The 15,081-nt window shown below is 31.8% G+C and overlaps 3 protein-coding genes and 1 non-coding gene across 5 annotated transcripts; 3 read left to right on the forward strand and 1 right to left on the reverse strand.

Moving 5' to 3' along the window:
* The first annotated feature begins 1,295 nt into the window (after positions 1–1,295).
* Positions 1,296–1,368, forward strand: TRNAR-ACG. The gene has a single exon. It is a non-coding gene; the product is annotated as a tRNA-Arg (tRNA).
* A 1,329-nt stretch (positions 1,369–2,697) lies between these two features.
* Positions 2,698–4,481, reverse strand: LOC120217735 (60S ribosomal protein L18a-like). Its single transcript, XM_039214803.1, has 4 exons — positions 4,321–4,481; positions 3,878–3,993; positions 3,723–3,786; positions 2,698–3,045 (listed from the first exon to the last, which is right to left on the reverse strand). The coding sequence occupies exons 1-4, from the start codon at positions 4,333–4,335 to the stop codon at positions 2,704–2,706; spliced, it is 537 nt and encodes a 178-aa protein (XP_039070734.1). The 5' UTR covers positions 4,336–4,481; the 3' UTR covers positions 2,698–2,703.
* Positions 4,482–6,785: 2,304 nt separating this feature from the next.
* Positions 6,786–7,452, forward strand: LOC120217410. The gene is made up of 2 exons (XM_039214512.1): positions 6,786–7,260; positions 7,345–7,452. The coding sequence occupies exons 1-2, from the start codon at positions 7,027–7,029 to the stop codon at positions 7,450–7,452; spliced, it is 342 nt and encodes a 113-aa protein (XP_039070443.1). The 5' UTR covers positions 6,786–7,026.
* Positions 7,453–9,465: 2,013 nt separating this feature from the next.
* On the forward strand, positions 9,466–14,596 carry LOC120217732 (katanin p60 ATPase-containing subunit A-like 2). 2 transcript variants are annotated; one of them, XM_039214801.1, is made up of 11 exons: positions 9,466–9,588; positions 9,933–10,082; positions 10,181–10,235; positions 10,410–10,473; positions 10,602–10,709; positions 11,647–11,713; positions 12,082–12,166; positions 12,728–12,891; positions 13,382–13,483; positions 13,616–13,838; positions 14,372–14,595. In XM_039214801.1, the coding sequence occupies exons 1-11, from the start codon at positions 9,550–9,552 to the stop codon at positions 14,503–14,505; spliced, it is 1,191 nt and encodes a 396-aa protein (XP_039070732.1). In that variant the 5' UTR covers positions 9,466–9,549; the 3' UTR covers positions 14,506–14,595. The 2 variants fall into 2 exon arrangements, with proteins under 2 accessions (XP_039070732.1, XP_039070731.1); XM_039214800.1 differs by having other exon boundaries at positions 9,467–9,588; positions 9,906–10,082; positions 14,372–14,596.
* Positions 14,597–15,081: the final 485 nt, after the last annotated feature.

Here is a 15,081-nt window from a genome sequence, read left to right on the forward strand (position 1 = left end):
AATCATTGGAGGAAGAAAAGAGATATTTTAAAGTTTAAAAGTGATGACATTACACATCTTATCAGATATATCTTTTTAAAATAATATACGTCGTACAATATCTCAAGCATTATCGTATTCTTATCTTTTTAATTTTATTTTCATTTAATAACGTATATTCGGAGTATATGATTATCCATATTAATAATGTATTAATCTGATTGGTTAGACAGATAATTTAGATGATAATACAAAAGCATTTTGAATTTAGGAAAGAAATATCATTTTAGAGGCACATGGGAGATTCTTTACAATGATAGCTAGACATTATATAGGAATCTTTGGGCTTAATTTAACATATAAGTAAGGTGGCCAGTAGGCTCGAAACATAAATTAAATTATAAAAATGTGATTAATTGATTGTTTTGGCAAATGCAAATGGTTTAGTTGGCATTTCCTTGCTTTCGGGAGCAGAAACCACTTTAGCAGTTAACCAGCAACAGCTGGATCATTTCCCTACTAATAATGATTTATGTCTTAACCTACTAAAAGCAGTAGGGATGGTTACCGATATGAATTTGATCGAATATACATTCTTTCATTCGTCATTTTACCTAATTCAGATTAAACTAAATTTTATTGAATCTGAAATTAGATCTAATTTTAAAGATAAAATTTTAACTTAATCTAATTCAAATATAAATTTTAAAAAAATATATCTTTATAAAATTGGGTCGAATCAAAATCCGTCGTATATAGATCAAATATCCATGTTTAGAGAAGAGACCCTAGCACAACATTGAAAGTGTTTCTAATATTTAAAATTTTATATAAATATATTTTTCGTATAATCACATATATCTGATTTTTTTTAATAGAGAGCTTTAAAAGGGCTAGTACATTAGTTGTATTGATCTTCTGCAATCATCCTGTAATGCTGGCAGGACTTCCACCGGGAGCTTTAAATAAGGTGATGTTCCATTCACTATTAGCAATTCCCTATTATTTGAGTAAACTATTTATTTGGTCACTTAACTGTTATTTAGTTATTACATTAGCATCATCATTAATATTTTAACAATGGATTATTAAAACTCACATATTATTTAATTATCACATCGACATCACCATTAATATTTTAATAATGAGTGATTAAAATATGACATTAGGTATGATTTTATAAAAAATAATAATAATAATTGGATGATCAAAACAGAAACTAAGCAATAGGTGGTTGACCAAATAGAAAATTTATTTAAATAATTAAAATATAACATAATATAAATATTTAAACTTGTAAACCAACAGCCGACAATGACTCCGTGGCCCAATGGATAAGGCGCTGGTCTACGGAACCAGAGATTCTGGGTTCGATCCCCAGCGGAGTCGTTTGCAATAATACTTTTCCATATGGAATTTTTTTATTTGAAATTTAAACTATACAACGCTATCCCATGATTTCTGTGATTCCTCCTTGTGAATTGTGATATGTAGATGGTAGGCTTTTTAATTTCACAGACGTAGAGGACAAGACTAGACTCGGGGAACTAGCAAGATTTAACCAAAAACATCAATTTTGATGCATGTTGGAATTACAGACATCATTTTCCAGCTCTTTGCGATTGCGGACGACAGTTTGAATGAGCTTGCAGTAATGGTTTTGTGGAACCATAGTTCCATAGAAATCTATTGCTGTAGTGGTTGTATGTCACAACTGGAGAAAGGAACATAAGTTACAGTACTACCGGTGTCGAAGATAAGAACGAATTCATGAGGAGACGTTTCATATCCATAATCGACTAGTGTAATAACTGCTAATCACCAAAAAGAAGAAAAAAACTCAAATATTTTGAAAAGTCAAAAAGAAAAAGAAAAGAACTAATCATTTTATTTATAGGAGACTAAGGAGAGGAGATCATCGTAGAGTCTCATACGCGTGTTTGATGTAGGAGAGAGTCCCGATTGCAGAATATAATGACGGATATTTTCCCAAATGTTGTTATTTATTGTAAATCATTGCGTGAGGATAGTTGTAGAAGGAGGAGCATCGGCCGTCGGTAATTTTTGAACTTTGATTTTATAACAAAATCAAAGTTTTAACGTTGATTTTATATATTTTTTAAAAACTTAATATTTAAAAAAGTAATCAATTTATGAAAGTTTAGTGAGATTTTTGAACTTTACCCTTTTCTAATAACAAAAAGAAGAGGGCGGTGCTGTTAGGTTTGTAATTTGTGGGCTATGATTGTGTAATAATTTTTGAGTTTTTCACTCATTTTAGGGTCAAAACAGAACTAAAGGAAATATTTGAGAATGAAAATGAATAAAATAAAAATATGATAAACTATGGGCGTCTCTCTTTCTCTTTTTTAATTTTATTAGTATGTGATAATTATAAAATAACATTCTTTAACCACTGAAATCAATTAATGGGTTCAAATTCAGTAAGTTATGTACTCACCTATGTATGGTTAGTTTTAATAGAAAATAATTGAGCCCTTAAATCCAAGCAAACCTGGGAGCTCCAGTATAATCAATTGATTCAGGATGATGGCATACCATAAATCATAAGTAGATAACATGAGATATTGAAACCCAATTAAGTTCAACCAGTCTGACAGTCCAAGCCCTTCTCAAATAAAAGCAACATTCGGCCAATAAACTCGTAGAAATTCATTACCGAAAATTTCAGAACTTTTTAAACTCTCCTTTATCAAAGAGAAATTACATAAACAGGTTGGGCCTTGATGCCTTGTAGGTTGTCTTCAGCTTCCTGGTAGGTGGCCTCACCTTCTTCACCACCAAGGGGAACTTGATTTTTGAGTTGTGGAACTGCTTTGTGTTGTCCCTCTTGCATAGCTTGGCTGGGATGGTTGCCGTCTTGATGATCTGAATGCACGGAAACCTAACTCTGTGGCGAGAAGCCATCTCGGTATACATCTGTTCAACAGCTCCGTTCAAAGTAGTATCTCGGTATTCCTTGTACATATTGTGATAACCGGTACGACTTTGGTAGCGAAGCCAAATACCGTAATTCTTGATCTTAGTAGGATTCTTCTCAAAAATCTGCAGATAATTTATTTTAGACAAAAGGCATCGAAAAGAAAAATGATAAATACATCAAAAACCAAGTTACAGATGGTTCATAAGATAATCAATATGCAACCATTAACATTTCTTTTCCTTTTTCAAACCAGAAGCATCGTATAAAATAGTGAATTACATATGCTCAAGAAACAGAGATAAGAGTAAGAGATCATAAAGTTTATCCAAGGTTCCAAACCAACTTGGATTCGAGGAACTCCGGCTTTCAATATTTTTAATCATACAATGCAATGGCATTCCAAAGTAAGAGATGAACAAGTTATCAAACAGTAATTTCCTAAAAAAGAAAAGGGTACAGCATAAAAGACCAGATACTTCATATTCAAGATGCATGGAACTCTTAAACCGTAAACAAAATTCCATAAATCCTTAGATCATATGTTACTTTTCATCTAATTCCCATGTTTCTTAAGGGATAAATTTAAAAATGTAGCTTACCAGATACAAACTTCAATATACATTACATACGCATAAACTAAGTGTTGCCAAATCTCACATAACTGACACGACTAGCTCTAAGAAAATTACAGATACATACAAAGCGAAAGGATACTTCAATTCACATTCCAACGTAACATCTAAATAATAAATTACTTCACATAAAGTGAATCAGCAAATATACAACATCCAGCACACACCTCATTGATGGCAAGGACTTGACCATTGCTTTTCTTAACCTTCTTCAGCTTCCTCAAGAAATACCTGATTAACATACAAGGATAGAAACTTCAATCAAATGGGATTACAATTAAAACCCAGAAAATCACGGATGTCGATCAAAACAATCGCTGACCAGAACTTAGACTTGGCCCGAACCTCATTGGTGGCCCAAAGCTTCATCCTGTAAATCTTAGGGTGTTCATCGCTCTCCGTTGGGTGAGCCCTCCCAACAACCTGGTACTGGTGAAACTGCAACCATAAACAACAACAAATCAAGACTTCAATATATTTTCCCACGTTGATCAACCACAGAATGAAAATTACTCCACCCTTTTGTTTCTAATAAGACAAAAATCTTATTATCCCACATTTTACTAAAAATTTCCAGCGAAATGAAAAAAATAAAAACACATGGATCTAGATATAGTATAATCACAAAACCGACACCAAATCTACACACAGACTGCTAAAAAATATCCCAAAACCAGTAATCATTGTAGAATTCTGGAGCTCAAAAAGGGAAATCAATAGGGTTACGTAAAAAGATTTGAGGAAAAAGAATCGTTCGTCACTTACCCTGAAAGTAACCATTTCTGAGGAAAAAGTATCTGATGAATTTGGCAGCCTTGTCTCACTCTTCTGCTCAAGGTAGGCGAAGACGAAATTAGGGTTTTCTTTAGATTATATAGTTGTAGAACTTGACAGATCAAAACCCTAGATCAAAAAATACGGGTCGGGTCAGGTTAAATTTAGTTATGTAGTATATGGGTTAAGATCGGGTTGAAATTTTATATCCGGAGCAAAATTAAATAACTAAGGTTTGGGTCTCATCTCGACTTCAAAATGCTTTCATTATTTTGGTTGTCTTCAACTCTTTGCCTTTTGTATTTTGTTTTTAGTTAAATGGATTTTCATTTTATAAAAAGAATTAGGGAAACGTATACAAGACATTGTTTTGTTAAGTTTCTCAATTTTTAAAAATTACAAAATACCCTCTTGATAATAGAAAGTTATTCTATTGAGTTTTCCAACTATTAAAAATTATAAAATGGTCACTCGATTATTCATATGTTACAAATTCATCTTTTTCTATTAAAATTTTGATGATCGTTTGAATTTGACGTTAACTTGTTGATTGAGATATGATAAAATCATATTTTAATGATACCTACTGCCTCTATCGTTTCTTTTAGCACTGGATCGACAACATAATGTTTCAAGTACTAATTCGATGACATAATGTAAAAAAATACTTGATCCATAAAATACACCTGAAACAATTATGAGATCATATTTTTATCATATCTCAGTCAACATGTTAACGTCCAACTCAGAATGTCGTCAATTTTTAACCAAAAAAATGCGAGTTTGAAACATATGAATAGTCAGGTGACTATTTTGTAACTTTTGATAGTCAGATGACTCAACAAAGTAACACCCTATATCCGAATGACCATTTTTACCTTTTAATAATCGGAAGACTCAATAAAAACATCATCCGATAATCAAGGTATCATTTGTGTACTTTAGCCAAAAATTTAATAACAAATGTAGAGAATAAACACCAAATAAAAGTATACAATGTCTGTAATACCCATCCTCGATTCATACGAGCGATCGAAAAGAAAATGTTACATACGGTTATTGAATTAAAAACATAACTAATTTAAATCTTATACAAACATTCATGGATCAAATTCACAAGTAGAACATAATAAATAAAGTTTAAAACATCATCTATGCTCATTGTATAGGAGTTTAACCATTTAAGGTCTAATTTGTAACTTCTCAAAAGTTTAAGGATTAAATTGTAATTTTTTTAAATGAGGTGTACTTAAAACCTAATATTAATTATTTCTAAATTTGTGCTTAGCACGTTACACACTAATCAATTATGAATTAAGTAATATAGTGATATTTTAAAAACATATTTTCAAGATAAATAAAATTGAAAGAATATTGGAAAATGATTAACAATTTTCTTATTTGTAATCCCATATTTCTTTTAGTTTAATTTTTATTTTAGTGGCATTTTCCATGTTTTACAATCATTCAAATAATATCGTTTTATATAAATAAATAATATTATAAAATGTGTTTTGACATTCAAAATAAAATTATAAAGCAAGAACGAAAAATACATAAAAAAAATTAAAACTCAACGTTTATTTGATTTATAAATTGTTCCTTTAATCATGAAACGTCAACAAACATGTTAGACTATATATATATAAAGTATTTATTTAAAAATCGAAATTTCAATTATGCCTTTTGGTTATAATAATTTATTAGAATAGTTTTCATTTTTCTCTAACTTCTACCATAATTACTTAATTATAATAATTCCCAACATTTTACCTTTCTAACTAAATGCGTAATTCTTTTAACATTTTTCGTAATTCACCTTTTATTAAATATTAGATCATGGTTTTATTTTATTTTCTTTTGGATAACTCATTTTAGAATTGTCCAAATTTTAATTATCCAAATTTTAATTATGTGATTAATTTGAAATTTCGTTTGAATTGTTTTTTTAATTTTCTTACAAATTACCTCAATAATGAACTCATGATATATCATTTGGTTGATCATACAACTTGTTGATGGAATATTAAACTTCTAATTTCAGTAATAGAAATTTAATTTATAGAAGTCTAAATTACATTGCCAATTATGTTTTATCCAATTAATACAATTTGTTGATAGAATAATAAAATACATAATTAGAAATTTTCTAATTCCTGTAATATAACATAAATTATTGAAAATAAGGTAAAATAGTATTATAGAAATATCTATGAAAAACTGGGGTCGTAACAATTTTTAATGATCTACATATTATGATTTAGATGAAGAATTGTGATTAATTATTTACAAAATTGACAAAAATGAAGTATAAATTCGACAATACTTTTCCATAAAATCGACAAAAATAGTAAAAGAATTCAATCAATAAATAAAAATATTCTGATTTCACTCCCCAGATTCTTCGTGGAGACAGCAATTTGTCTTGGCTATGGACCAATGCCGAGTATTTCCCCCCGCACAATTGCAAAACTTCGTTTCGGGTTTAACCATTCTTTTGTGTCCGTTTCAAATGGTTCCATTACAAACCGCTGGCGATGTTGTCGGTTCTATAGTCCGGGACCTCTTGCACTCGACAGGTCTAATTCATCAATGCCTTCAGAAAACGAAAAAGGCGTTGCTAAAGCCGTTCGAGGGGCAGTTCGGCCGTCTCTTGCTTTGGCTTGCACTCTAAGCATCATCAGTTGAGGCTGTAAAATGAACTTTAAAGCTATGGCTTGTCCCAAGCAACAGGTTTATCGGAAAGCTCCATCTTTCCAGCAAAATGCTCCTCTGGTGGCACCGAGGAAAATGGCACTCAAGTCATTACTGGATGTAACGGTGTGCCTGGCTTCAAAAGAGGGAAGAAGGATGAGGGACGTTAGTCCAGGGTCACATGTCCCTGGTCCGAGGCATTCGGCTCCATCGAAGGATCAAATTGATCAACTCAAGGTTCACTAAATTTACATACTTTTTCAAGTCTTACCATACCTTGTTTGCAATGATTCGTGTTCTTAGTGAAGTTTAATGTTGTAGAAAGAGGCTATGAGCCTAATGAAACGTGGTCTGCTAGAAGAAGCACTATATATGTTGAAGAATGAGTACAAGAAATGTCGGAACCTGAGTCCGCTTATTATATGTTGAAAACTTTTCAGAAACTGGATTAAGAATGTAGATGTTTATGTTTGTTTTTATTATACAGTGAGAGAGTGATCTTTCATAAATCTTCAAACCTTCAGAATCTATCCGTTCTCTATCGGCCAAAGTTTTCAGTCAAGCTTCTCTATCTATCAGAATCTCTGTCTAGCTCGCATCTCTAAACTTAGGCTTTCAGTCAACAATAACACAAACAAAATCTTCATACACGACCTCTGACAAATTCCACGTAATTTATCAGAATAAAATCCAAAATATAATCATCAGATCTACATAATTTGTCAACATACGAATAGTCATAATGATCATGCGGCTGATACAGACACTAAAACCACTATAAATACCTCTCAACACAATTAAAAAAGTGGTTGGAACCCCTCACTATCAATCTCATCTTCTTCATCCTCTTTCTTTCATGACCGACTCCCTGTAATACAAAAATACAATTCAACAATCGTTTTTTCAACGATCGCGACTTTTCACTTAAATTAAAAGAGATGTTGTTCTTATCAACATTTTCCTTCATAACGTATGATTAACATTTGTAACCAGGGGAAATATGAAGAAGCCTATGGATTTATGAGCACTCATGAAAAAAAAATTCAAATTTTGATGTTCGACCTACTCTTTACATTGTTCATTACACTCGTCTAAACGGAAAACAAACAATGCAAGATCAATTGAACTGATGATTCGGTGGACACTAGTTTATTTTATGATTGGATTTATTCTTTTCACTTTTTCCTCTTGATATTCCAAGCAGAATGATAGAAAAAGATGAGGAAGCACAGAATTTATGGGAAGAATTTGCATGATCCATTGGAGGGTTTTCGCCCTTCGGCCTCTAATTGCCATGACAAGGCTTACAATTTATATAAACTAAAATAGGGTCCTAGAAACGAAAAACCAAATGATTTTCAAGTAGTACTTTTGAACTCAAGTTATGAAAAGCAATGAATTTGTTTAAACTCTATTTATACTCATATGGAACTCATCACATGTCTAGGGGTGAAAGTGATAGTTATTGTTTCTAGAGGTCTTTGAGTTCTAACAATTGTATCCGCAAGATATGTGAATATTATCAATATATTATACTCGTTGACTTATACCATGATAAATCAAGAAAAATTATACTCGTTGATGTGTACCATGATAAATCTGGAAAAATTACTTCTAAGACATTAATTACACATCATAAAAATTATATTATATTGTATTATTTATTATGGTTAATTGTGATAATCAATACTAAATTTTACAATAGTCTTTTTATATTTTTACTAACAATTATGGTTTTTTTAATATTTATTTAAAAGTAAATAATTTTACAATTTAATTTGTAATATTCTATATTATATTAAAACCAAATAATGATTAAAAAATATTCTTATTTTTTATATAACAAATACATTTTGTGAAAATTTACTTTGAATGAAAATTTTCATAGATTTTGTAAAAAAATAATTTCTCCCTCTAGTTTTATTTCCTTTTGACTTGAATGACTTAAATTTTTAATTAAAATTAAAAGAAATCTTTTTGTTTTTTTTACAAATTTACACTTATATATGTTCCTTTTTTTATAACAAAATCAAATATTTTATGCTTTTCTAAAAGAGTGAAAAATATTTTATTTTTATAAAAATATAATTTTTTATATATTTAAAAATTGGATATTTATAAAATAACAAAAATAATTTTTTTTAATTACAATTAAGATCTCCAATGAGATATCTCTTAATGACAGTTTTATAATTAATATTGACAATTAAAATTTTAATGTTTATTTTATCATAATTTAATAACGGAAAAGATCATTGTAATATACTTCAATGATTATTTATGTATTTTATCATAATGAAACGACAAGAGACAGCTAGAAAAAACCCATTCATAAAACAAAACTCTTGAAATGAAATAATAAAATAATATTCATTTCATTTTCTCAGGTTTTAAAGCACAGGCTCCCTGTACCTCTCTGCAATACTCTTTTCAGTTCATTTCAACAAACCTACAGAGTTTGAAAGAGAAAAGAGAGATCTCAATCAGCATCTCTCTATTCTTCTTTTCAACAATTTCATTCCAGTAATGGCCGATGAACCTTCTCTCACTCGATGGTCTTTTCTGGTACTCGCTTTTTTCCTTTTTTTTTAATTTTATTTTTAATCTCTTGTTTGGTTATCAAAATTATCCAAGCAAGAGAGAAGAAAAACCGTTGTTTACTCCTGATTTATCTTTCGGTCAACGAGCTCTATGAAGCAACTTGACTTACTTGGATTGACCTTTTTCTTTTGCACTTAATTTTTAGCTTTAGATTGCATTGGATTGAAGAAATGTTTTTTTAAAAAATTTGATCTAACTTTGTGAAGAAACATGGTGAAGGAAAAGGGAAACGGAATAGCTCTAAGCATTTTCTTTAAGCAATTATGTCTATTATTCTCTAGGATTTTAAACTGTTTTATGATGCCAAGTTTGGGAGGAAGATATTTCCTGAGCCGGAAAATGTTCAACCTGCTGATGCGACTGTTTCCAACGGCACTACTTCCAACGTCACCTCGAATAGTAACCATTCTGTCAGGAACACTTCTGATATGGCTATTAACAAGCAGTATCGAAATCAGGTACTTTTGCGATTTTAATATATTTTTTTAAAGTCAAACTTACTTGTTTCTTGGTTGGAACTTGGAATGATTTCATTGTTGTTTTGTTTCGATTTCAGGGTACGAACTCGTGCACTCAAATGGTGCTGTGTCTAATGGATTTGATTCAAGACCGTACGTTTATTCCTTTCTTTGATTCCTGATCATAATATATTTCTTTCGTCACACTTAGAAATAGGCTTTTATATGTATAATTCTCCACATCGACCGCTGGATTAGTTCTTTGATTCTCTCCAGCTCTTTAGGAAATGAGGATTTTGATGTTTCCTTTTCTCTTTTCTTTTTCAGACAAAGATCTCTGCCCTGCTTTTGAATCAGCGGAAATGCGCGCATTAGGAGAGAGTTTAAGTAGGTAATTAAAATTTCATTATCTTCAGGGGTGATAGATAAGAAGTTCTGGCTATTGTATTGGAAAGCTTGTGTAGCATATTCTTTAACATTTTTACTTGAAATTTTTGTCTACCATCATATCCATTTTAGGGACATTGTTCGAGGGAACCCAGATGTTAAGTGGGAAAGCATCAAGGGACTAGAGGATGCCAAACGCTTACTAAAAGAAGCAGTTGTCATGCCTATAAAATATCCCAAGTCTTGCTATGAAATAGACCATGAATTCTGAGTATGACATTTCACTACTCCTTGCAAAGGGTGACTTCAGGGGTGAAGCCAGAACTTTCATCTTGAGGGTGCTGGGATAAAAATACTGCTAACATCTTTGATAAAAAAAAGTTAATAAAAAAATTATAAACTTGAATGATACAAATACTGTCTTTATACAAAGAAATAATCGTTGTATTACATATATGAATTAATAATGGACTATAATTTATCAGACTAAGAATTTATTTTCACTTGACTGCTATCCTATGTTTCTGGGTATATAAAGTCAGTTTTTCTTGCATTCTTGTTATCTGCATTGTATTTAAACCTACACTTGTGGTTTCCCCTATATTTAAGTTTCCTTTTGTGTATATGATGCAAATAATGTGACCAAAGTATAAGGCGGATTGAGTAGAAATTTGACTAAACTTTATGTAATTGACCTATATATCAATGATGGGATTCGACATTTGGAAAACAACTTAGTTGAAGTACAATTGACAATAGCTTCCCTTCATTACAAGGTAGTCAAGTTATTAGGATTCTAAAGCTAGTTCTCTGGAAAGAGCATTGAGTGCTTTTACAAAGAATTCTTCTATTTTTCCAATTTTTGATTGAAAAGAAAAGTGGATTTGTGACTATGAGGCTTAGGTAATTTAGAAGCTAGTGGTCTGAACTCTGAAAGATAAATGGAAAATACTACAAAGAGTTTCAAACTTTTCTTCTGAATGTTGTGGATGCTTAGCTGTATGATATGAGTTCATTTTCTGGGAACAAACACTTGAGATCAATGGAAATATTTTGTCAAGCATCATGAGGGCATTTATTTTTTCAATTTGATATAGTAAAATGTGATGAAACATTCAATGATATGCTATCAAGGAATTTGAAAGTTTCATTTCACAATCGATCTGATTTCTTGCAGGTACTTTACTGGTCTTCTTTCACCATGGAAGGGGATTCTACTTTTTGGCCCCCCATGGACTGGAAAGGTGTATATTCAGTTTCGTTATTTCCAATAGATTGATTTTGTGTTTTGCAAGCCATCTTCATTTGTTGTATATGTGCTATATATTTGGTTAATATGGAGGAAATCCGTCTTTCATAACCACATAGTACACTTTAGATTGACGAAGCTAGGGAGCTCTAATCCCAATGCTTGCATTCCCCTTCCCATGTGGAAGTCCCCCTTTGTACAAAGGGGGAAAAAGAGAGAGATCTTCATAGCTCACCATCTCCTCAACACTAGACGACAAAATTACACATCAGGGTAGATAATTTAATATATCTTGGTAGTGCTTATTGTTTTTTTTTTTGTTAATGATGCTAGTTTCTATTTGAATCACCGTTCTGGTTGCAGACAATGCTAGCAAAGGCTGTTGCAACAGAATGCAATACCACATTTTTCAATATTTCAGCTTCATCTGTTGTCAGCAAATGGCGTGGTATGTTAAACACAACTTTTCCAAGATCTCATTTGATTTGTAGAGGGATTTGATCATAGGTATGAAAGTTATGAAGAGTTGTCTCTAAAATGGAGAATGAAAGATATTATTGGAGAATATGTTAAATGCATCTTTGACTGTCAAACCATATTTTCTGATTGTTTGTTCCTTAGTTCTAATGACTGGTTTGGTAGGAGTTTTGGATGTAGATTCTTAGATATTTTGGTACTAACCGACGGTCCATTATATTTCTCTCCTAACACTTTTTTACCTTAAATCTAATCAATGGGGAACCTTACAGGAAAAACATTCTTCTCTAACTGGATTGTGAGAATGTGCTCTGGATATGATTGTGTGAATTTAAAAAGTTTACCCTGTTTTCGTATTCTGTTCCATTCGGGCTTTTACTTGGCAGAAAAAAGATGAAATTCTTTGACAAGCTAAATGGATCATGATATCAGTATTAACCAAAGGATCTACTAGGGCTGGACCCAATAAATTTTATTGTTGTTAACAGAAATAGAGCTCAGTTATCTAATCATGGAGTCCATAACATTTCAGGTGATTCTGAAAAGTTAATAAAAGTACTTTTTGACCTGGCAAGGCACCATGCACCGTCTACCATTTTCCTTGATGAAATTGATGCCATTATAAGTCAGCGTGGGGGTGAAGGACGCAGTGAGCATGAAGCAAGTAGGCGTCTGAAAACTGAGCTACTTATACAGGTGATGTTTCTTTCTTGAAAAATGTGTCATTCTCTTGGATATATTTATGCCGCGTGGTTTTGTGTGTGCTTATATTAAAATTGGGATCAATAATTCTTGCATATTAATTAGATACCTTGTAGCTAGACTTGTCCAAAGGTTGGGTTACCTACTTAGATGAGATGGGCCTTGGACAATATTTTCATGAATTCGGGCTGGCCTAACCCGAATTGTTATTTAATTCTTTCACTCTATAATCCAGTGACATATCATCACAAAAGTTTAGGCAATGAGATATGCATGTTTTCATTCGTGATAGTATTTTAACCTTGAGCATGGTTGGCATCTTAAACCAATTTTGCAGCAGATTTAGTGGTGCATTGTTTTTTTTTGCGTTTGTTATTTGCAATAATTTGAAAATAAATTGATTAAACCACACAAGCTGCTGTTTATAGCACTGCGGAAATTACATCACATTAGTTTTCAACTGATCAGTAGAATTAGATTGCAGATGGATGGTTTGATGCGGTCAGATGAGCTCGTGTTTGTTCTTGCAGCAACAAACCTCCCTTGGGAATTGGATGCTGCCATGCTCCGTCGTCTTGAGAAGAGAGTATCCTTTGACATTTAAATTTATTCTGAATCTTTTCAAACATTATTAACAATTTGTTTAAAACATTATGATAAACATTCTGAAGTTCAAGAAATGCAATGAAGAGATTTTCCTTTAACCAAGTGAAATAAGATTCTTGTTCCTCTACCAGAGCCAGAAGCAAGAAGAGCCATGTTTGAAGAACTTCTGCCTCAACAGCATGGTGAGGAGGCTCTTCCTTACGATATATTAGTGGAAAGGTCAGAATGGTACTCGGGTTCAGATATTCGATTACTCTGCAAAGAAGCAGCCATGCAACCTTTGAGACGCCTAATGACAGTCCTTGAAGATAAGCAGGAAGTAGTGCCTGAGAATGGTATGTGCTTTCTTATATTCTTAGTAGAAGGTTGTATAAACTTGATACGAGTCTTGCAAAATCATTTGCGTCTTACATAGAAGCTCGATATTTTGTGTAGCTTAACATTTATCCCCTAGGGCATCATCACTTCACATTCATCCGTTTCCTTCTGCTGTTTGGCATAGCAAACTCGAGAACTCTTATATCCGACAATTGACTACGCTCATAGTCTTAAGAGTGTAACTGGCTTTTATCGACATAATATTATTGTGCTTTTAGCTTGGGAGCCAGGATAGGTAAATCAAATCATGTTATTTCTAGTTATAAGACCAACACCATCTAGACTTGCACTAATTATACATTTGAACAGGAATACAAATTAGACAAGAATGATGTCTGGAAGGAAAGAGTTCTTTTCGGACCCATAACTTATCTCTGTAGATAAATGGATATGCTTTATTTTCTTATTCCTTTGTTTTGAATGCAGCTTTTGTTATCATATTTTTTATATGTTACATATAATGCTTCTAAAACAGGTTTGTGGTTTGCAGAGTTGCCGAAAGTCGGGCCAGTTACGCCAGACGACATAGAAACTGCTTTGAGGAACATCAGGCCATCGGCACATTTGCATGCTCATCGCTACGAGAAGTACAATGCAGACTATGGCAGCCAAATAATCCGATGATTGGCATACTGCTGCTTCAAGATCCTTCTAAATTGTCGGTCATGACTTCCCCAGATTTTAAACTCATCAGAGTACTAAAGCTTTTACTTTGCAATCAATTATGGGAAGCTATAATATATGTATAAGCTACAAGTTTGATAACTTTTGTTTTGATTTCATTCAAATTTGATCATTGAAATTAAAAAAAAAGTTATATTTAAATCACCTACATGATTGATGGTTATAATTTGGTCATTGAGTTGTTAACCCAGTTATTTTGATGATGTGATATGTTAGTGGGATAAAGTTAATTTCTACTTTGACTTGTGCACTTGAGATCAAAATTTATAAATTTTTGTTTCACTATATTTTATACAATTTTAAGATAGTAACACATTTTAATTTTAATTTTAATTTTATTTAAATTTTAATATATTTATTTCATTTTAATGACTAAATATTGACTCCATAAAACTAACCAAACTGACTAACATGAACCTGCATCGTTTATCGATACAAAGTAACATCACACTTTTTCTTCTTTTCCATCAAGGGGTGAGGAGGGCAAAAAAAACCATTCCTTTATTCGTTAATTTA

This window comes from Hibiscus syriacus, unplaced genomic scaffold (assembly GCF_006381635.1).
Source record: "Hibiscus syriacus cultivar Baekdansim isolate YM2019G1 unplaced genomic scaffold, ASM638163v2 tig00110187_pilon, whole genome shotgun sequence".
NCBI lineage: Eukaryota > Viridiplantae > Streptophyta > Magnoliopsida > Malvales > Malvaceae > Hibiscus > Hibiscus syriacus.